Below are 23,743 nucleotides of genomic sequence, written 5' to 3' on the forward strand. Positions count from 1 at the left end.
GGATATAAGAAAATTAATAGGTATATTTCAAAATTGCTAAAAATGATATTCATATTATTAATAAAAAAAATGAAAAATATAAATAACCAAATAATAAAAATTATTAGTCGTTATTATAAATAAATTATAACCACAGAAAATAAATATATAAAAAATGTCAATTGTATTATGAGAATTTAGCAAATTCATACTCTTATTTTGTATGTGCACATTCCTCTATATTTTTTTTTCTTTCCTTTTATCATTAAAAGTCATTTAAATTAACTTAAAGTAATTTAAATAAATTTTGCATTTTATGGAAAAAGAAAATTACTATAATAAATGACGTGGCAGTTTGCATAAAAACTTGTTTTCTGGATATATAGAAAATTTTAATATATATAAGTTATATTTATTAAGCTTAGTTATTTAAAAAAAAAACGTGAAAGTAAAAAATAAAATAACACATTTTTTGCGAGTTATATATATTTTATGTTTATATTGTAAAATATTTAAACTTTTTATAAAAACATGAAATAAAAAAAGTATATCAGTAACTAAAAATTGTTAAATAATCAAACGGAAAGCAATTAAGTATAAACACTATACATTCATATATACATATACGTACATGTGTTATATTTAAGAAAAAACAAAATGGGATTATCTTTAACTAAGCCATTAAATACAACTGAGGAAAATAAAACGTGTGCAAAAAAAAAGAAAATATGTTGTGTATGCTTAGATACAAAAAAATTAAGAGATGAATGTATTGTTAATTTAGGAGAAGAAAAATGCAAAAAATATATTGATGAACATAATCAATGCCTACGAAATGAAGGGTTTGACATCAAATAATATATACTATACAATTTGTTTTTCATATTTCTACGCCTATAATAATAATTCCTTTTATATAAAAATATTCATATATAAGTTATATACCTTTTTATTCTTGTTTAAACGAAAACTATATTTTATGCTTCTTAATTTTGTTTTTTTATAAACACCTATATATGTGTAAATTTTATATCCCCTATAAAAATGCTATTAATTATTTATTTTATTCTGTATGTTTAAAAAAAAAAATAAAAAATAACTAGCTGTCTGACGAATTCATCTTTAAAATATCCATACTTAAGCGTCAGAATAGTATTGTATTTCAATACCCATATAGTAATATAAAATATTTCAAACGAAATTGTAAAAATAAATATAAAAATAAATAGGAATAGAAATATAATATCATGGAATGGCTAGGGAGCAAAATAATAAAAGGTTTGAATGCTAAATCCGTGTTGACAAATTATTATAAAATATATAGACAGTATTATAGTGAGCATAGCGGAATAAACAAAATAGCTATTATGAACTCATTTCGGAATAGTCAAACGCAATGTAATAAATCAATTATGCTTCAAAATATTATAAATAAAGTTCCATCTATACAATATAATATAAATCATATCAATAAACGGTTTTATAATCCTAGGGAAAATATTAATTGGATACTTATAAGATTTCGTCATAGAGTATCACAATTAAGAAAAAAAAAATTAAAATACAAAAATCATTCAAAAGTTGCTTTAAGATTTCGTTTAACGAAATTTGGATGGGAAAGATTGCAATCAGGTAGAAATGCAAGTAAAAGAAATTTATCAGTAAAAAAATATAATGAAAAAATGAAAATAAAATATGTATCACGCGATGATATTAAAAAGTTTAAATTTCAAATGCCAAGTTATGTACTAAGAATAAGAGATTCACCTGTAAATTACAATCCTAATATAATGAGATCTCGAAAATTTTTACCATCTCATTTTGGTTAGTTTTTTTTTATTTTTTTATTTTTACATTTTAATTATTCATATTAAATATGTAAACTTGTGGTTTATTTTCAAAAACAAAATAACAGTTTTAATTCATACAATAGTTATTAAAAATATTTTAGAACTAAAGCTTGCAAAAAAAAAGAAAAATTATAATTGTGCTTGTCGAAAGTTTATAAATATAAAAAAATCCTCACAAAAAAAAATTAATTGTATATATAAATATTTTATAAAAAAATTATTAGATAGTAAATATATATACACACAATTCTTCTAATGATTATTTCAATGGGTTAGAAATTTCTAACACATTAAGAATGCTGACTGTCTTTGTCATTCAAAATAGCGTTTTCGTCACCTAATCTGAAAAATATAAATACATTAAAACATGGAATATAAAATTCGTGTTGCAATATTTATAAGACATATGTAAGCATAACAAGTTTCATGTGCAGAATTATTTTCAAGGGAAATAATATGACCATTCATCATATACATACATAATTTTTGCATTTCATTGATTTTCATTTTTATAACCTTTTTGCGTTAACTTTCTCTAACCACCATGGCCACATAGTTAAGTTTGGATTTCGTATTTCTGGAATGTCATATTGGCTAAAAAAAAAAAAATAATAATATAGCGATAAAATAGTCATAAGAAATAATAAATTAGTAATATTTTATTCCTTGTTCATGTAATTTTCTTTTTCTTACTATCTGGCTAGTTGATCTATAATGACAAAAAAACCAACGGTTCCAAAAATACTTTTGGCAAACCAATTTTTTTTAAATATTAAATTGTATTTTCCCATTTCTATTAAATACTTATTTGGCTAGTTAAACATTTGCCACTATATGTGTGTACAAAAGGAGGTATACTTATTTTTATTTTTAAGCATATAAACGGGCTACTAAATTACCAAATATAAGGAAAGAAAGAATGTATGAAAAATTCTACGTTTGTCGCCGTGTTATTTAAAAGAAATAATTTACGATTAAGTCTGTATATTTATACATATATATATGATTAAATATTTATTCGTACATATTTATACAATCGAAAGTATAATATATGTTTTTTAATACTATATATCACTAAAAAAAAATAAAAAAAAATATATAAATAAATAAAAAACAAATACTTTAAATATGTGAGATTACCTACGTATTTCATTTAAAAAATTGTAAAAAATAAAAATAGTCAAATATATTCGCTATAAATAGCATAAATTTGTTCGCACCTCATGAAAAAAAATATAAAACTAAAATATGTAAATAAAGTATGTATAAAATATGTATCATTATATATTCACGGATTGCATACAATCCCTAAACGAATAAAAAATATCGCATGAAAAGGCAAATAATTAAAATGTACACAAAATAATTAGCTTCATAAATCATATAATAAATACGGAAAAAATAATACACACATTCTAATAGTTTATACATTTGCATATACTTATTTATATTTTTGCCATTTTTTATATTTTTAATTTTTCAATAAAATGAAATAATTTAATGCCGAAAGGAGATCACAACATTTATATTTTGATGTTAATTTTTAAAGCCTCATTACTATGATGTGTTTATGAGGTTATTGTATTCTTCAAATTGTCAATACACTATAATCGAAAAAAAAAAATGAATATCCAAAAGTGTATAATTGTGTACAATATTTATTTCACATGGACGAATTTGCATAAATGCGCACATTGCACATAATATTATATATGTATTTATTTATTTACATTTCCAAAAATTTTTATTTCAGCAGCTTGGGATTCAATCTAATAAAAGAAAAAAAACGTAAATTATATATACATATATAATATATCTATGTATGTGCACTTTGTCTATTGCCCGTTCATAATATTATGAACAAATCATATTTTTTTATTTAGAAAAAACATTTTTTATTATAGTACCAATGCCAAAATATTATTTTCTGTATCATCATCAGTATTTTTAATAGTATTTTTTATGGCCTTCAAATTGTTATATATGTTTTGTATGTTATATTCATTTTCTGATTTCTGAAAGGGAGATTAAAGAAATAAGTTAATGTATGGATATTGTATAATTTTGTAAATTAACAAATTGAAATACTATTACAATAATTAAATTGTCTACTAAATATATCAAACAAAAAAACCTCTAATTGCATGCTCACATGTTTTCCAAATGACTTGACATAATTTTCTGTATTTTCAACGAGATCTTCATTATGTTTTCCTTTCAAGAGCTAAACAATGAATATATAAAAGTAAATATAAAAATAAATATAAAATATATATTAAAAAAAATAATTAATATGGGTATATGCCAATTATTAGTAAGCCAAATGAAAGACATAATTAATTAGCTTAGTTACTAAACAAAATATATCATAGAAAATACACACGCAAACACCTATCGTATTTTTTATTTCACAAAACAACTTTATAATTTTTAAAAACTGGAATGAAACATGTATGCTCATGTATTATTTTTAAATATTACAGCTAGTAGTTCAATCATTTTGTTTTTGCTTTTTTCCACCTAAAAAAATATAAACATATATGCATTTATATGGGCAAATTTATTGAAATTTTATATAGTATATATTTTGGTGCTTTATACTAACTTCTTCGTCACTCATCCATTGCTTTTTATTATATAAGATATTTTCTGTTTCGCTACCTTCAGAGTTTGACAAATCCGATAAACTATCTGTATCCTGAGAATTTTCTTTAGATTTCTCATAAAAATCGTTATCACTTTGTTTTTCATATTCTTTTTGAAAATATTTATAATTTATTTTTTTCTTTTTATTATTAATGCTTGTATCATGAAATTTGTTCAAATATGCGGGGCCCTTTTTAATATTCTTTGTTAATTTCTCTATTGATTTTTTTTTCTATAAGGATATAAAGTATATATATGATTATGCACCTTAAGTATAAACATGATCATGCAATATACATAAATGTAGATCATCATTTTAAATTATTCTTAAAAAATATTTATTTAGCGAACATTTTTCAGAAAGTTTTCCTCTTCTTCACTCTCATTCTCATTTTCATCATAAGAGTTGTAATTTATGTGCTAAAATATGGGAAAAAAACAAATGTCTAATCAGTCTTATGCATATGTATATGTATATATATATGTGTGTGCATGATATATGCATTTGACATATTTTTATTCAATTTAATATTAGTGGAATACATTGCTTAGGCTATTTAATTGGTCCTCAATTTTTTTTATCTAAAAAGGAAAGAAAATATATGTACATATATTTCATGAAATATTTATGTATTAAATTTATATTAACTTCCTTTCTTTTTCTTAATTTTACCTTCTCCTGTAATCCTGAATTATCTTCTTCATTTTTTTTATTAGATGGTTTTTTATTGGCTACTTGACAAACATTATTTATTTCTTTCTTATGCACATAATATGGGAAATTCTGCTCGTCATCTATATTGGCTTCTGTATAAGTCGTATATACATGCACATATACATATATATAATAATATGCAAATGTTCAATTTAATAAAATTAATTAACTTTGAAAATATAACATTGTATTTTTATTAACTTTTATTTGTTTCATATATTATTAAATTACCATCATTGAGGCTTTCGACTTGTTCTACCTAAACAAAAAAAACAAAATAGAAATATGAATATACATAATCAAGAAAATACTTACATATTACACACAACATAAAATAAATTAAGGAATATTTTATTAAAAAAAATATAGAAATTTTTACCTGATTAAATTGCGAATGTAGATCATTCAGGCATAAAAATAAATTTTTTTTTCTCAAATTTTTTATTATCAATGAATGTTTATGCAATTCTTTCTCCAAATGATTAATATCATCTTCTAAAATATCTCGTGTTGGTTTGCATAAACTGAAAATATTAAAAGATCAATTACATATATGTGCATGTACATACATATTATATTTTCTGCAAAGACAAAATTGGCTAGCATATAAAGGAAAAATAAAATAAAATAAAAAAAGCTAACCATAAAGGATTTTTTCGATTTGTATCTAAAACGTGCGCCTTAACATCTTTCATTCGCTTTCTGAGTTCGTTTACTTTTACAACAATTCCATTGATCTATACATTTAAAAACCGTAAATACAAAGGCATATATATATGAAATGTGCTCACACAATTTCTGAAAATCATGTCAATTGTATTGTTTTTAATTGCATAAAACAAAAATGTTGCTAACATATATATATGCATATGTAATTATATAAAACAAATAAAAATCGTTAAATTAATCACCTCGGTTAAATTCTCATTGATTATTTCTTCCAGACTTGTGACATAAAGAAGCTTTTCTTTTTTCGTCTGAACATGTGCAGAAAAAAATTAACAAAGAATAAATGTGTTAATAATAAAAATAAAATCCTGTGCACACAAAAAAAAATAATAGTCTTTATCTTTTCTGCTTACATATTCATCCTCTACAATGAGAAATTTTATTTTCTCAAAAAATTCGTCTATCAGATTTCTCAAATTCAAATAAAATACATTTATTGATTGGTGTACCTATGAAAAACAAAAATAATGTAAAAATGTGCTATTACTTTTTTTTTTTTTTTTTTTTCGTGAAAATACTTACCTCGATAATAACATTTTTGGTTTGTAGAAAAATACTATCAACTGCATCAACGGAAACTTCTGATTTATTAATATTAAACATTACTTGATTATTTATGTTTTCTTTTTTTTTCAATTCTTTAATTTCCTTTTTAAATTTTTCGTTTTCGTCATTTAAATTAATTATTTGTTTAGCCAATATTTTTTTAACTCCAGCTATATCATGAGTTGACAAAATAGCTTTACCTAATACTTTTATTTGTTCTCTTAATTTTTCATTTTCTTTTTCAAGTTTTAAATTCTCCTTTTCATAATTTATTATTTTTTTCGGTGAAATATAATTTTTGTCTATGCCGTGTATTCCAAGCGTTTCACGTATCCTGTTGCATTCGTTCTACATCCAAAAAAAAGTAAAACATTTTTACAAAATAATATCCATATTATTTAATTAAATTTCATTAAGTTTTTATGCTATAACAATACAATTTTAGCTATTTAAAATTTTTTTTTTCTTACCTTGTACATTTGAGAAAGCTCGTTAAGGTTTTTGTTTGTTTTGGTGAGTTCAGAAATTTTGTTCTGTAAATTTTTTATTTTTTGATTTAAGCTTTTTATTTGTTTATCTGATTTTTCATAACCAATAGATTCTATACTAGAAGCTTCTGTAGAACATATATTTAAGTCACTTTTATTATCACAAGATTCTACTAATTTATTAATAGGAATACTATCATTTTTTTTTTCAAAATGTGTACTATTTTGTATAGGACATGTATAAGTTACTTCGTGTGTGCAAATAGGATTAGTGTGCATAATTTTGGGTTTTATATTTTTTGGACCATTTTTTTGGATATTTATGTTTTTCAAAGGCGAAACATTTTTTATATTTTTAGAATAATATGTATGAGGTGTTAAGGATCGAGTTCGAATAAATACATTGTTTTTTATTGGAATATTATATGTACCATTTTTTATATTTTTGGGGGGATTTGATAATGTATTTTTATATATTAATATTTCTGCCTTTAATTCAGGGTTCACATTTTTTTTATCATTTTTTTCGGAACTATTACATAATAGACTTTTTTTTTTTGGTTCTTTTTTTGCAAAATTATAAAATTCGTTTTTTTCATTTATTATCATTCTATTCATTTTTTTAGAATTATTTTTTAAATTATTACTTTCATATTCTACTCTATGTACTATTCCTGGGTTAATTACAGGATTTGTATATAAACAAGTTGGGTTTTCATTCCCAATATTAATTTCATTCCTTGTTTGAAATATACGCTCATTTTGTGCATCATAATTCATATTATTATTAGAAACTAAAAAAGTTGGTTGTGTATTTTGTTGGGAAACTACTAAATGTGTTGATGGTTTTATGTCTGAAGGAATTACTGCATGTGTAGCGAATTGCATATTATTATAAGGGTTATTTATATTTGTAGATATATGAGCAATATTATTATATAGATCTATTGGCACATTATGTGTTCCAGAAGTGCCAGATCCATTTATATATATACCAGTTTGATTTGGTGTATATTTCAAATTATTTTGCATATTGTATACATTATCATCATTATATGCATTATTAATAAAAATTAAATTTTCTTCACATTGTGGATTATAACAATTCTTGTCAAATATCACAGAATTTTGTTGTTTCATTTTTACATATTTTTCATCATTTATTATAGATTCTTGAATTGGTGAATTTATTAAATACGCATCTGTTTCATATGTGTTATATTTTTCAGATATATTATTATTACTAAATGTATTGCCGCCATCCTTTAAAATTGTTTTTTTTCGTTCCATATTTTCTTTAAATACATTTTCAGAACTTTCATCAATCGCCTTTTCGTTTTTTTTCATTTCTGTTAATCTTTTAGTGATTGCACTAAATATAGACGTCGATATATCTAGAAGCCCATTTGTTGTGTCTAAATTTGAAGAATTTTTTTTTTCTTCTATTTCTTTACTATTTTTAAAATTTTTTATTTTATTTTCTGATTCATTATGTAAACTGTTTTCTTTATAATAATATGTTTTTTCAGATATCTCAGAACTTTTCCTATTTTCATTCAATGTGTTAGTTCCATTATCAAGTTTAGTAATGCGTCTATGCTGCGAATCACTATCATTATATTCTTTAAAATTTGAATCTAAATTTTTGCTATACTTTTTTCTATTTCTTTTTCCATTCTGATCATCAGTTTGTTCATTCATTTTTTTAAACGAAATAGGGGATGAATTCATTGTATTGACATTATTTTTTGTATGCATAGAATTTGAATGCACTAATAAATTTATATTTTCAATATTTCCAACCATTTTTTTTTACAATTCTTTTATTAGAATTATATAAAATTACGCGATTTATTATCTTTATAAATTATTGCAAATGTGTGAAAAAATTGTTTGTTTTACTCAAAAGACATTTTATTACTCTTTATATATCAAATATATAATTCTCATTTATGTATTCTTAAAAAAATGTAATATTATATTTAAGATAAAATTTGCTACTATTTTTATTATGAACAAATATATAAGATATAATAATAATACAAACACTGCGCAAAAAAAAAAAAATTTAAATTAAAATTTTAATTAAAAAATATATATTAAGCGTATAAAATGGGTAAAACACAACTCTAGAATAAATAGAAGAAAATGCAAAAAAGAAGAAAATACAAAAAAAAAGAAAATACAAATAAAAAGCAAAAAACGACAATTTTGTATTTTTAATTCCTTTTTATTATAAACCTTGATAAACAGCATTTTATTTTTTTGCACTATTATCACCTTTTAATGTTTCTAAAATAATAGACAATTATGTGTATATGAAATGTGTGTATTATTAATTTTGTGGCAAAAATGAGGAGAGGAATGTGTAAGTTAAAGGTTGGTTATAACATTTGTTCGCTATTATTTCATATTTTTTTTCACGTATTTATTCACATTTTTTCACATATTTTGGAGTATTTAAAATTTGAATATTATATTTTCGCCCATGTTTCAAATTTTACTTGCAATATATACATGAAAACGAATAAAAAATATGTAAAAAATAGTTGTGTAAAAATATAAATTAATTAAACAGTCAAATGGCTAATATATAAATAAATACCACAACAAACTGTCTAAATATACAAAAATATATGAATTATATCATTATCTTCAAATAGGAAAAAAAAAATAATAAAATAATTTAAGGACAATTATAACAAAAAAAAGTTATTCATAAATATATATTCATATATTTACATTGATATAATATAAAAATACAACATATATGTCTGTACACACATATTTTTACATAGTATATATGTATATGATTAAAATGGAAAATACATGAAAATCATTATATATATTAACAAAATGCTTATTAAAAATAGACTTTTGCTGCAATATTTAAGCATATATATATATATATATATATATATATATATATATCATATTCTACTAAAAGATTTGGAAGGATATTCTTAAAATTGCTTAGACATTTCCGTTTTATATTGAACATTGAGCCAGGCATTTTGGATCATAATAATTTCAAAATGCATATTCAAATAACGACGTGTGTGCATTTTACGCATATATATATGCATGGTAAAGGAAAAGAATTCCAATTTTTTAACGAAATTATCATTTTGTTTATTCAAATATTTATAATAGTGAAAGGTTTGTTCATTTTATTGCATCGATTTTTGTAATAATTTTAACTTTTGTTTTTCTTTTTGTTTTAATTTGTCCTGTTGTTTTTTTTTTAAATTTTCTTCCTTTTCAACAATAGCTATAATATCATCAACTTTACCTCTTTTTTTTTTTTTACTTTGAACTTTATTCATTAATAATTTTATTTTTTCATTAACTCCGATATCCTATAAAATATTAACAATAATGAGGCAAATTATCAGGACATATATATAATGTGTATAAACATGCAAATATAACTATTTATCTAATTTATTATTTTTTTTTATAAATTACCTTTACATCATATTCATTCTTATGATTTATATCACAAGAATTAACTTGTTTATTTTGGGACTCATTTTGATTATTTGTATTTCCGTTGTCCTTTTTATTTTCATCTTTATCTTTTTATTTTTTTTTTTTTTTTTTTTTAATTTATTAACATTTTCATTATCATCAAATTTCTGATCATTGATATACTCATTTCTGTCTTTACCCATTGGGGAATTTGTAGGTTCAGTTTCATTTGGTTTGTCGTTTTCTTTTGTGTTTTCATTGTTTATATTTATGTTATTACTTTTTGCGAATTCTAATAATATATTATCAAATTTTTCTTTTTCTTTCTTTTTCTTTTTCTTTTTTTCTGGTAAATTCGGCTTATTTTTATTAGGAGTATTATTAATATTTTTTCCATTTATATTCATTTTATTTGAATTTAAATTATTTTCTTCATTTTCGATGTCATCTGATTTATCTGAATCACTACTATACTCATCACTTTCTTCAATAGGTTTTTTTTTTTTTTTTTTTTTTTTTTTTTCCTGATTTTTATTTATTCCATTTTCACCTTGCTCCTTTAATTTGTCAATTTCATAAAAAAACTCATCATATTCATCAACCATATCTGCCCAAGAGGAATATTTACTTATCTATAATGGGGAAAGGTTAAGCATTTAGAAATGTTCTACATTAACACTACATGTGTACATGGATATATTAACATTACATGTGTACATTTTTGTGTGCTACTTTGCGCAAGCAACTCAAAATTATTTCTCCTTTTTTTATCATTTGTTTTATCTGTTTTCACTTACGTCAAAAGAAAAGTTAGCTACCTCCTTCTTTTCATTTTCTTTACCTTTTTCTTTTTTTTCTTGATCTTCTTTAATTTGTTTGCTTTTTTTTTTTATTTTATCCTCTTTCCTTAATATCTGGAACATGTTACTTCTCGAATTCATTCTGAAAATAACTTATTACAAAAAAAACTTAATCTTATTTATGTGTGTGCGAAATATAAAATAGCTTAAATATGTGTGCATAAATAACTACCTATTATCAAACTTTACTTTTTTTTAATTTTTTTATTCACTATAAAAATATATAAAAGAAAAAAATAATTCTTAATCCCACAAATATTATTAAAACTCACTAACCCTATATATCATATTCATAAACTTTAAAATTAATATATTGCTTTCTTATGCATATATATATATATATACATAGTATATGATTTATTTTGGGAATATTTGTTTTTTTTACTATGAATTTGGCAAACAAATTATCAAAATCAATAGTATTTATACATGCCAATTAAAAAGGCATAAATATATTATACATGAAAAAATATATACACCAAGCTTTAAATGTAAAATAAACATATACATGTATTGGTTATATATGTGTGTATTTTCTATGATTTAAAAGGTAAATTAAAACAAAAAAAGAATTATTTTGTTGTGATATTTTCAAAACTCACCAATGTTAATATAAAATAAATTTATAAACATTATAACAATTGTATAGGCTATATGTACATTCAACATAAATGTGGATTAAAAAATTAGCTAAATTAAGCTACTATTTTATTTAAAAACAAAATAATGTAAAAAATTATAATATTATTAGAATTATATAATAATATTTCGAAGAATTACAAATATTATATATTACCATAACATTATTCAATATTCACAATATTATAATGCAGTGCTATAAAATCGATAAGCATATTTCATGTCGTTATTATAATAACATCCTAAACTATTTATAAAGATTTTTATTTCAGTGAAAAGGGTATATACTTATTTCCTTTTCGGCTTATCATATATACAATATGTATAACATTACAATATATTAATATAATATTATAATTATATATGTAGAATCATGACGTATGCATTTATATATTTTTTTTTATGTTATTCACAAAGTGCGGATTAAATGGGGCAACAACAAATTATATAAAAAATATAAATAAATTTTCCAATTATAAAAAATATAAATAAATAATTGTGGATATATAGAATAAATAAATTATTATTTTTACAAAATTGCTCTTCGAAAAATGTACATATACAAGCATTGCAATATATTATATAAAATTTTTTTAATATTATATATAAAAGTCATAAAACATTAATAAATATAAAATAGAGTTGATATTCCGTAAAATTTTAAGGGTCGCTTTGGATTAATATGTAAATATTTCAATTTAATATTTTTATTCTTAAAAAAAAAATAAGTATATATAATATATATGTGGTATGCTTTTATAATCGTCTTTTTCCAAACTATTATTATAATTATTTTCTTATTTCTATATTTTGTCATAATCTGTAATTTTGTTTTATTTGTTACATTTCGTTCCAATTTTATAAAAATGCAGTCTGAAATACTTAAAGAAAATGATATGAATAAAATTATTCTAAATCTTATGGAAACAAAAAAAAAGGAAGTTTTACCTTCTCAAAAAAATAATAAAAAACAAAATTTAAATAAAAATGATATTAAAAGGTTAAATAAATCTTATCAAAATATTCATATTTTAAACAACAAAAAAAAACACAATAACTCATTCAAAAGTGTTACTATGCATATATAACTCCATATATATATATGAATGTTTATATGTGTGTATATCTATATACATTTTAATCTGCTCTAATTTTTTTATATTTCATATAATAGTACTATTGAAGTTTTTTTCAAAGAACAAGAACAAATATATAAGGCAGAAGAAAGTCATACAATGAAATATTTAGAGACTGAAATAAGAGATAAAGAAAAGGAAGTAAAAAATAAAAATAAATAATATTTACATCTATATTTCTTCATTTCCACACATTTATATACACTGGCTTTAAACTCTCATATTTTATTTTTGATAGCTAAATGAATATTACACTTATTGCCAAAATTATAAAAAAGTATATAAAAATAATTTCAATAATATTGTTAAACAAACAGAGGTTAGTATACTTTTATTTTCATGCTTGTCAATTTTTGGATTAAATTTGACTTCCTACAATTTTTACGAAAATAACATGCCCTCTGCAAACTATATATGCATTCTTTTATTCAGGAAATAAAAAAAGAACTTAAAGACATGCATATTGAATATATAGATAGTAAAATACTTTTAGGTATAAAAAAAAGCCAATCATATATTTTTATTAACACAAAATATATTTATATCAACATATATACATTCTATATACTTATAATTTTTCATAGAAAATAAAAGAAAAATTGAATTAGAGGGTATGCTAAATTTTTATAAAGACAAGTTATTAAACATTAAAAATCAATGGGAAAATAAAACATTTTGTGATGAAAATATAAAAAATATTGTTTATGATATATTGGGAGTAATAGATTAATCACTCCTCAATTTTTTCATCTTCAAAATTGCAAATCACTGTTTTATTTAAATTGAAATTATTGTTTCATTTAAATTGAAATTATTGTTTTATTTAAATTGAAATTATTGTTTTATTTTTATTTTTTTTTGTATTTGCACACCTAAAATGGTGTATTTTTGAAAAAAATATTTCAGTTACCAAAAAAATGTACCTTTAAACATTGCGAAGTTTTTACAACGCCATGACCCCAATTAAATGTAGACAACAAAACGTAAAATATAAGGCATAAATATAAAACGTAAAATATAAGGCATAAAATATACGGTATAAAACATAAAACATAAAATACAATTTCAATATTCTTCATACTAGTAATCGCTCAAATCGTCCATGTCGTCATATATGTTTTTTCGTAGTTTATTAAAAAGTTGGAGAAAAATTATATTTTTTCCATTCGAAATAAATCGGAGAATAATTTTAAATTTTAATTGTGTTTTTTCTTTATATTGTTCAGGAGCAAAAACATAGGCATTTAAAACGTCAGAACGCAAAAGCAGTTTTTCAAATTTCATAATTTTTTTTTTTTCTTGATTTAATATGTTTGTAATTAAAATGCAATTTTCAGTTATGCTATTTATTTTTTGAAAATTTAAAAAGCAAAATTTTATATTTTTCATTAAAAATGTATTATGAACATTCTTATTATTATCTTCATCATAATCATCGTTATGAAAAATTTTGTCCAATTCTTGAGCATTAATTAGACTTATATTAATTGGAGAAAATATTGCTCCTTTTTTAAAACCATTTTGATTTGATTTATCCATTATTTTATTGTCTTCACTTTCTTTTCCCTCACACAGTTCCCATTTAATAAATGATAATGCGCTATGTTTGCTATTTTTTTCTTCGTTAATATTAATTGGCATTGTTTCAATCATTTTTTTCATATTTTCATTTGCTTGTCTTATGGAATTTTTATTTTCATCTATTCCTAAAAAATATACTTTATTTAAATTATCATTTCTGTTCATATTTATTTCATTTAGCACACTATAAAAACAAGATGGGGAATGTATTGGGAATGTTAAAATAGGATAACTAATACTTGGCGACCCATTAGGTATTGATAATAATATACTGATAAGTTCAATAACTAATGTACCATCATTACAAAATGGGTCGATAATATATAGCTTTTTTATCGGATTTATATATTTGGCAATATTTATTTTAAATGCAGCCGACGCCACTATTGTACCTTTTAATGAATGTTTACTTTTATATACTTCGTATATTCTTTTATTTAAATCGTTACTTAAATTTATATATATACTCAATTCATTATATTTAAATAACACATTTATTTTTAATGGGGGTAACTTATAAGGATTTATTTTCTTTTTTTTTAAAAATATATTTTGGTCACCATTTTTTTCTATATATATCTGTTGTTGTCTTTTAATAACATTCAATATAATATTTTTTAACATACATGTATGATATAACCTAGATTTAATGCTTGTTATAGATATCTGTGGCTCGATATAAATATTACTAAAGGGAATGTACAACGACCAATTTATATTTTTCACATCATTTATAAAATTTTTCTCATATGCACAAAAGGAGTTATGTATTTGTAATCGAATTTGTTCGATACTTCGACTATTTATTAATAATTTATATAAATATACTAAATTCGATTCAATCTCTACATTATTCTCACTAAAAACATGACTATATTTATCCTCATATATATTATCCTCGAATGCCAAAATATTATCATTTTTATAAGGTACTAAACACGAATATTTATATACTTCTATTTCTTTGTGGTTTACTAAGCTTGTGACATTACTGCTATAAGCTTGCCGCCAAATTCTCCCAAATTTGCATTTCACAAAGGTTTTCCTAAAAGTATGCTGTAAGGTCATTTTATATTTCCATGTTTAATCCATCTACTTATTCGATGCTATACATTTATGTAATTTATTTGTTATTTCATATTCCTTTATTGGGTATTTCTTTTATATTTTTTGTTTTTAAATTTTATTTATTTATTTTTTTTTTTTTACAGCTTTTTTATACCTTTTAGCTATATTATTATTTTTACATGACTTGTTAATAAAATTACGGAGGAAAAAAATATGCATAGCAAATATTATGAACATGAAAGAAAAAATAACATATTTATAGAATGAAAAAAAAAGTTGTTTATGCACTATTTTTAAATACTGATATATTAAAGGATTTTATTATGTGTGTGTTTTGGTATTTTATTATTTTTTTTAATGTGTATTCCTATTTTGTAAATAAACAAAAAAAATAATATTAGTATACAACTTTTTATTTTATTTTATTAATTTTTTTTGTATCCCACAAAAACACAAATACAGAAAAACATTGTTCTACATAAAGCCAAGTCACATTAAAAATAGCTATTTGTTAAAACAAAACACACAGCAAAGCGGAATACATATTTATTTATTATGCATTATGAATAAATGGAGGCAAATACGAGGAGTTGGACCATGATACGCAGTAATATATTCCGAAAGTTTTCTTTTTTATATTTTTTCGTATATTAAAAAACGAAAAGAAAACCGCAATATTTTGTATACAAAACACATATATGCGTATGCATAAATATCCACATATATAATATAATGCTATATTGCTCGGGATGGAATTAGTAATAAAGACACCCTATATAGAAATATTTGAAAAAATATTAAAGTTATTTGCATCCATTTCTGAAAATTTAAATTTTCGATTGACGATAAATAAACTAGAATTGAGTGGAACGAATAACATAAGTAACCATTTAATAATAACTATTGATAAACAATTCTTTAAATTAAGTAATGTAAATTATGATGGTCAAATGGTAGTAACTGGGACTGTAAACTCAAAAGATTTCTATAATTGTATATTTAGTAATCAGATAGTTAAGGCATTAAAAAGTCAAGGAAGTTATGCACATAATCAGAACAAGACTAGTAATAATAATAATGAAACAATTTCTAGAAATTATAAAAATTCTCAAAAAAATATCTCAAGTAATAGTAACGAAAGCACAAGTTTAAATGTCTCTAAATTAATTTTAAAATTTAACAAAGAAAATAATAGTTTAGAAATAGGAATAAAATTTAAAAGATATAATACATATTGTAATGCAATAATCAAAACACGAGCTTACAATAGTCCGTTAAAAAACTATATGTATAAAAATGAATCCATTATACAAATAGAGCCAACACTTTTTCTTCTTAATCTAAAAGATTTATCAAATGAAAGAAATATATTTTTAAAAAGCACCGATAACTCATTTATTATAAGTGCATTAGAAACATCAGATTTCAGCTTAAACAAAGATAAAGTTAAAAAAGAACAATTTTTTTATAACAATAAAAAAATTAGTATACCATTAAATAAAACAATATACTTTTTCAAAAACAAAAAATTTGAAGATCATAGTATGTCTTTACCACTTAATGAATTAAAAAATATAATTAAGTTTTGTTCTGATTTAAATTTATTATGTTTATTTTCCACAAAAAATTTTAAGGAAAATGTTATTATATATTTTGGAGATATAATCACAAATATCTTAAAAAGAAACAAAAAAAAAATATATAACATCAAGAAAGAAATGAATCAAATAAACCCCCGTCCAAATACTTATAAAAAAAAAGAGACTTTATGTAATGATAAAAATCGTTACGAAACTGAAAGCTTTGCAGAACTTTCTTATGAACAACAATCAGAATATTCAAACAATAATGAAATAACATCATGTATATATTATATATCAGATAATAGCAATTCTAGTGATGACTATAATTCTAGCTTTGGTGAAATGGAAGAAGACACTAGTTTTTCATCTGAAGATGAAATAAAAAATAGTATTTACAGATCAAATATTAATACAACGTCTCATTATAATAATAGATATGATACTGATTATAATGATATAATAACAGGCTATATTCATTTTACTTCCTTTTTTAATATATCATGCAATTTTAATGAAAATACATATTACAAAAATTATTTTTCGCAAAATAACAATGTGGATGTCTATTCTAAAGAAAAGTTAACTGCACATATAGCGAATGAAGAAAGGAAAGTTGCAGATGATAATGCTCATATAGAAAAACAAAAAAAAGAAAAACGAGAAATCTCCTTTGATAATTCCAACATAAATATGGTTATAAAAAATTCCGAACATTCTAGTAACCACACTGAAAGGAAAAATGGGGGCCAACACAATAATCATAGTAATGATAAAAAAAAATATGAACAAGAATATGGGCAAAAATATGGGCAAAACTATGAACAAAAAGATAAAGATATATACAATATATCGAACGATTTTCTACACAAAAAAATCAATACATTAAATCTAAAAATAAATAAAAGTAATGATAATACAAAAAATCAGAATGAGGAAGAAAATAAAAGTAATAAACAAATGCAATCAAAAAATAATAATATAAATGAGCTTAATATACCTTTTGAATATTCTAAAAAAAAGTTAAAAAATTGTTTTTTTTATAAAAATGATTTTAAAACAGATCAAAATGAAGATAGTATGAATAAACATGGAAAAGACATCACACTGAATGTAAATAAAGAAGAAAATATATTTAAGGAAAAATATGAAAAAGAAAACGATAATATTAAACAAATAAACGAATCTGAATATTTTAATTATGATAAATTTATGAGTAAAGACAACATTTCCGAGGTTTATGTAAATATGGATTCACAAATAAAAAAACTTAATAAAACATTAAAAAATATAAATAAATATAAAAAAAAAAAAACATTAATGAGCACAAAATGGAATAATGATGTTTTTTTTTCTAACAACCATAATAATTTTAAAATGAAAAGGAAGAGACCATGTGATTTTATTCCAAATTTAAACCATATTAATAAAAATGTTAAAAATAGACAAATAAATAATAATAGATATACAAATAGTATATGTAGTAGTGGAACTGAAAAATATATTAGTAATAAAAATAGAGAAATACAAAGTGATACTTACTATTCATTTAGTGATGATAGTTTAGTAGAAAAATCACAAAATGAAAATGGTGGTAATATAAATTATATAAAATATTTTAATAATGTATATTCGAAATATGACTTATGTAATAATTTTATAAAATTGAAAAATAACATAAATCACAATTCTTATAAAGAATATGATCCTTATATGGATAATTATCATAAAAATATAAACATTTCACCATTAAATTATAATAAAAATTCAAAATATAGACGAATAAACACTGATATTGATGATGAAATAATAAAAGGTAATACTCCAAATTATATCAATTATAAAAATAATCATAAAATATTTTATAACAATAATCTTATATATAAAAAAACATGCTAGTCTTAAACACTTATCCTCATATTTACACATATAATATAAGGGGAAAATACTACAAAATATTATGGTTAATTGAATATATCATTGATAATCCCAATTCCATATAAACTGATCATCTTTTATTCATTAACCATTTGTTATTACTTCTTTAATTATTAATAATTTTTTAAAGCTCATTTACTGAACATCATTTCAATTTCATTTCACTTTGTAATAATGTGTACATATATGTATACACAATTCCATCCATATTTATCATCCGAAATCTTCCCCCCATTTTGAGGTAGTTATATATAGAAGCATGCTAATTAGCTTCACATCCGTTGAATGAACAATTTTCATCACATTAAAGGTTTTAAAGTACAATATATGCATTACAGCCATTTTATATGATTAGGTGTTATACATATAAATATTAATTTTTACAAAATATATATATTTATAAAAATTTAAAGAATTTTTCCTCTTATAAAAAATATAATAATCCTATAATATGTCTAAGTTTTTGGATGCTTCGATAATTTATGATTAGAATAATATATTTTTATTCTTCATATTAAACATCCTGGAATATATCATGAAATATTTTATTTTCTCTCACATATTTATTTTGTGCATAATAATATGAACAAACTAGCCCCAATTTTTTTTTGCATGAACTGTTCAGGCATATATCATAAAAATGTATATTTATGTATAATTTGTGGATTGAACACTTTTACTAAAGAAAAATTACCTGATTATTTCATAATAATTTTCAAAGGGAAAAAGCAAAGGTAAATTATTATCATTGTTTTTTGGAAAAACATTCCATAATCTTATTGTTTCATCTGGAGATCCAGAAACAAGAGAAGTTCCATCAGGACTTAATGCTGCATATAATACTCTTAATTTATGATCGGTTAAGGCTGAAATTTTATTTAAGTCAGGATAATTCCATATAATAATTTGGCTATGTGTGTAACTATGTGTTGATATAAATTCTTTCGTATTTTTAGACCATAAAATATTTGAAACTTGAGAATTGGTATTTATACTATTTATACATTCTCCGTTATTAATATTCCAAAAATATATTTTTTTATCAGTTGACCCCCCCCCAGTTGTTAATAAATTATGATCATGTGGACACCAGGAAATAGCTTTAACAGCAGCTTTATGTTTTGTAAAATGAAAAATCGAATTATTTTTATTATTATCCCATAAATATATAGAATTATCATTACTTCCTGATGCTAACAATTTACCATTGTAATTCCATTGCAATCCACAAACTTCTGATGTGTGTTTTTCATATTTTATATAACTACTATCTTTAGTTCGTAAATCGCAATTTATTATTGTTTTGTCTCGACTTCCTGTTGTTAATATATTATAATACCAACATAATGCACCAACTCTTAATTTATGATTTTTATATTTTCTTATTTTAGTACCCTTTTCAATATCCCATATTTCTACTGCACCATTTGATAATCCAACCGCCAAATAGTTACCAAACATATTCCATTTTAATGATGTTATATTTTTTTGAATATCATTTTTTTTTTTTTTTTCATGTTTTCTTTTTTTGTTTAATATGCTTAAATCAAATAATTCATATTTTTTACATGTATAACTATTCCACATATATAATTTCTCATTTAACCCAACTGCAATAATATTTCTTTTTGACCAATCTAATAAATTCAAATAAAAATTGTCTGCTAATTTTGGGGCGCTTAAAACTTTATATGGTTTACTACATATTTTTCTTTTTTTATTTTTATCATTATAAAAAATATGTGATGGATATATAAAAGAATAAGTTGTTATTGGGTTATCTATACACATATTTTTATTCTTTTCATGGTTATATATATATTTACATTCATTTTCAATAAACACATTTTCCTCACAATTTGAATTATCATTAAGATAGTTACTATTTAAAATATTTTTCGGAGAATTCATAATTACACTTTTTTTCAAACCTATTTTTTTATGGCCCCTTCCCTTTTTAATATAATTTAAATTGTTTAAATTTCTAAAAAAATGACTATTCCAATTATTATCATTTTTATCATTATTCTGGATCATAGCTCTCTTTAATGTATATTCATCTATTTTTATATTTTCTTCATTTTCTCGGCTATATCTTGTTTTATAAATATAGTTGAAATGTAAATTATTATCTTCTATATCTGATTCATATTCGTCTATTATGTTATGTTTGAAAATATTTCTATATAAATCTAAATTAGATATTGAAAAACTTCCTAATTTTTTATTTGGAATATATGTTTCTTTATTTTCTTTGAATAGACCCCCAAACAAATTATTACCCGCCTCTCCATTTGTTATAAACTCACAAAACATTTTTTATTCATTACTGTTATATGTATTATATATGATCATCTATTTAATAACAAATTCACATGCACATATAATATAAATATTGCTATATTCGTTAATTTTAGCTCGCTGTATTGGCTTTACCAGAGCAGTAGACAGCTCATAGTTGACAAAATAAAAATCATTTTATTTGTTTACTTATTTTATCTGTTTACTTATTTTATTTGGTTATTCACATTATTTATCCTTATATGCTTTTTCTAAAAATGTAAAAATATATTCATCCCTAAATTATCATTTTATGGAATACTAGCTAAATTCCCAAATTGCACACAAAAAAATAAATCAAAAAATTATAAAAATATTAACATAAGCTTATCAAATAAGGATATAAAATAAAACGGAAATGACCAGAGTAAAAAGTTCCCTATAATTCTCTAAATCGATAGGACCAACTATGAATATTAACTATATTTTCTCCTAAAAAATATCTACTATATTTTTATTTATCCGCTTAAATAAGTAATATCGCATAAAACAAAAAAAGACACATTGAATAAAAAAAAATACATAATTTTTTAAAAAATTTTCTCTATTTTTTATTCATTTTAAAATGTATTAATTTATATTTCTTTTTATCAAATATAAAATAGGCTAATATTTTTTATACATAATTTCCAACTATCTAAAAGGCGCTACAATTTTTTGGTGATATTTCAAATATATCGATATATATAATGAAGTTATAACTTTATGTATTTACTTTTTTTAATTATAGAAAATGAAAAATATATAGACATATTATTAATATCCTTATAATCGTTTTCATAAATAAGGAACAATTTCATTTTATATTTTCTTAAAAAAATATATGAATTTAAAATATTCGCATTAGTTTTAAATTTATAAAAAAAATAAGATTTCAACAAATTTTATAATACTAGTTTGGAATGTAAAAAAAAAAAATGATAAAAAGACGAATGAACTAATAATGCAGCAATGGTTATTTACAATCAAATGAGGACATAAAAAAAGAAGAGTCAAAAAAAAAATAAGTTGGAAATTTATCTTAAAAAAAATTATTAACATTTTTTTTTGTCTAAATGGAAATTCTGAAAGTTTAAATCATTCCTTTTTTTGTTAATTTGGCGTTTTTAATTCTAATTTATGATGGTTCTTTTATTCACTTATTCTTCAAAATCCTTGGAATGTATACAAATTATTAATTTGTTTATTTTCCCATTTCGTTTCTTATAATTTTCAAAATATTAACACAGTTAAGTTATTATCTTCCCTCACAACTTTTTATTAACAAATCAGCTGAACATAAAAAAATTGAAGCAATTGATGTTATTGTAAGCGTTACACAATCACATAATGCTTCCGTTAAATTACAACATGGGTCTTTTGGACGTGAGGTTTCATATAATACATATCCTGGATAATATATTGGGGTATACATCGTATCATATGTATAATACTGTTTGTAATACATCGTAATAAACTTAAAAAAAATAATATAATATAAATTAATATGGTACACTATAATATGTAATAGCTTTTGATACGTATATAAAAATATGTGGCTTTAAATATTTTCAAATTTTATTTTTTTCCCTTTTCGTAATTGCAAAAATGTGTTTTAAATATAACTCTCTACAATTGTCCTTAAAAAATAAAATTAAATAACTACGTTTCCTTAAATTTTTTACACAAAATAAACAGAAGTATAAACGTTGTAATTTAAATTTTTCATTGACAAACAAAATTTACAATTCCAGTGGTAAATCAAAATGAAATTATAAAAATGTTAATATTATATATTAAAATGGTATAAAAAAAAGCTATTTGCTCAGAAACTTCTATGGTCAGAAAAATGCTTCCAAGTAAGAAAAATACCTTGCATGTTCAGAAAAGATTCATCTTTTTATTTTTTTTGCATGCATAATATACCAACTTTTTTTTTTAAATTTGGCTTAAAAAAACAATAAATATAATATTCATAATATTGCTATCGAAATAAGCAAACGGATTTAGCTGACTATGTTGTATAAAAATGGATTCCATAAAATGCTCATATTTACGTACTTTTTGGGGGGTTAATTTATCATAAATCGTATAATTATTTTTAGTAAATTGTCTTGAAACGTACAAAAATGGAATTAAATCATTTGGAGATTATGAAGAAATTTTTACATTGAATTTTTCTCCAATGTGTGATTTGT

At 21.8% G+C, this 23,743-nt stretch overlaps 10 protein-coding genes across 10 annotated transcripts; 4 read left to right on the forward strand and 6 right to left on the reverse strand.

The window, feature by feature from the left end:
- Positions 1-636: 636 nt before the first annotated feature.
- Positions 637-837, forward strand: PBANKA_0509800 (cytochrome c oxidase copper chaperone, putative; the record flags this gene model as incomplete). The annotated part of the gene is made up of 1 exon (XM_034568340.1): positions 637-837. The coding sequence occupies one exon, from the start codon at positions 637-639 to the stop codon at positions 835-837; it is 201 nt and encodes a 66-aa protein (XP_034420339.1).
- Positions 838-1,226: 389 nt separating this feature from the next.
- On the forward strand, positions 1,227-1,808 carry PBANKA_0509900 (conserved protein, unknown function; the record flags this gene model as incomplete). Its single annotated transcript, XM_034568341.1, has 1 exon — positions 1,227-1,808. One exon carries the CDS (start codon positions 1,227-1,229, stop codon positions 1,806-1,808), a length of 582 nt encoding a protein of 193 aa, XP_034420340.1.
- Positions 1,809-2,119: 311 nt separating this feature from the next.
- PBANKA_0510000 (conserved protein, unknown function) lies at positions 2,120-2,620 on the reverse strand (the record flags this gene model as incomplete). The annotated part of the gene is made up of 3 exons (XM_034568342.1): positions 2,120-2,171; positions 2,346-2,423; positions 2,523-2,620. 3 exons carry the CDS (start codon positions 2,618-2,620, stop codon positions 2,120-2,122), a joined length of 228 nt encoding a protein of 75 aa, XP_034420341.1.
- A 777-nt stretch (positions 2,621-3,397) lies between these two features.
- Positions 3,398-8,759, reverse strand: PBANKA_0510100 (conserved protein, unknown function; the record flags this gene model as incomplete). The annotated part of the gene is made up of 16 exons (XM_034568343.1): positions 3,398-3,433; positions 3,560-3,598; positions 3,737-3,844; positions 3,982-4,053; positions 4,311-4,349; positions 4,435-4,707; positions 4,827-4,895; positions 5,019-5,057; positions 5,149-5,282; positions 5,422-5,449; positions 5,570-5,714; positions 5,833-5,927; positions 6,102-6,167; positions 6,273-6,368; positions 6,442-6,813; positions 6,936-8,759. The coding sequence occupies 16 exons, from the start codon at positions 8,757-8,759 to the stop codon at positions 3,398-3,400; spliced, it is 3,435 nt and encodes a 1,144-aa protein (XP_034420342.1).
- Positions 8,760-10,123: 1,364 nt separating this feature from the next.
- On the reverse strand, positions 10,124-11,365 carry PBANKA_0510200 (conserved Plasmodium protein, unknown function; the record flags this gene model as incomplete). The annotated part of the gene is made up of 3 exons (XM_034568344.1): positions 10,124-10,312; positions 10,457-11,056; positions 11,222-11,365. 3 exons carry the CDS (start codon positions 11,363-11,365, stop codon positions 10,124-10,126), a joined length of 933 nt encoding a protein of 310 aa, XP_034420343.1.
- A 1,424-nt stretch (positions 11,366-12,789) lies between these two features.
- On the forward strand, positions 12,790-13,789 carry PBANKA_0510300 (conserved Plasmodium protein, unknown function; the record flags this gene model as incomplete). Its single annotated transcript, XM_034568345.1, has 5 exons — positions 12,790-12,923; positions 13,098-13,200; positions 13,298-13,378; positions 13,492-13,552; positions 13,644-13,789. 5 exons carry the CDS (start codon positions 12,790-12,792, stop codon positions 13,787-13,789), a joined length of 525 nt encoding a protein of 174 aa, XP_034420344.1.
- A 350-nt stretch (positions 13,790-14,139) lies between these two features.
- On the reverse strand, positions 14,140-15,708 carry PBANKA_0510400 (conserved protein, unknown function; the record flags this gene model as incomplete). The annotated part of the gene is made up of 1 exon (XM_034568346.1): positions 14,140-15,708. The coding sequence occupies one exon, from the start codon at positions 15,706-15,708 to the stop codon at positions 14,140-14,142; it is 1,569 nt and encodes a 522-aa protein (XP_034420345.1).
- Positions 15,709-16,457: 749 nt separating this feature from the next.
- On the forward strand, positions 16,458-19,187 carry PBANKA_0510500 (conserved Plasmodium protein, unknown function; the record flags this gene model as incomplete). Its single annotated transcript, XM_034568347.1, has 1 exon — positions 16,458-19,187. One exon carries the CDS (start codon positions 16,458-16,460, stop codon positions 19,185-19,187), a length of 2,730 nt encoding a protein of 909 aa, XP_034420346.1.
- Positions 19,188-19,916: 729 nt separating this feature from the next.
- Positions 19,917-21,542, reverse strand: PBANKA_0510600 (cell division cycle protein 20 homolog; the record flags this gene model as incomplete). The annotated part of the gene is made up of 1 exon (XM_034568348.1): positions 19,917-21,542. One exon carries the CDS (start codon positions 21,540-21,542, stop codon positions 19,917-19,919), a length of 1,626 nt encoding a protein of 541 aa, XP_034420347.1.
- Positions 21,543-22,803: 1,261 nt separating this feature from the next.
- PBANKA_0510700 (conserved Plasmodium protein, unknown function) lies at positions 22,804-23,013 on the reverse strand (the record flags this gene model as incomplete). Its single annotated transcript, XM_034568350.1, has 1 exon — positions 22,804-23,013. The coding sequence occupies one exon, from the start codon at positions 23,011-23,013 to the stop codon at positions 22,804-22,806; it is 210 nt and encodes a 69-aa protein (XP_034420348.1).
- Between the last annotated feature and the right edge of the window lie 730 nt (positions 23,014-23,743).

The sequence above is a fragment of the Plasmodium berghei genome (genome assembly GCF_900002375.2).
Source record: "Plasmodium berghei ANKA genome assembly, chromosome: 5".
Taxonomy (NCBI): domain Eukaryota; phylum Apicomplexa; class Aconoidasida; order Haemosporida; family Plasmodiidae; genus Plasmodium; species Plasmodium berghei.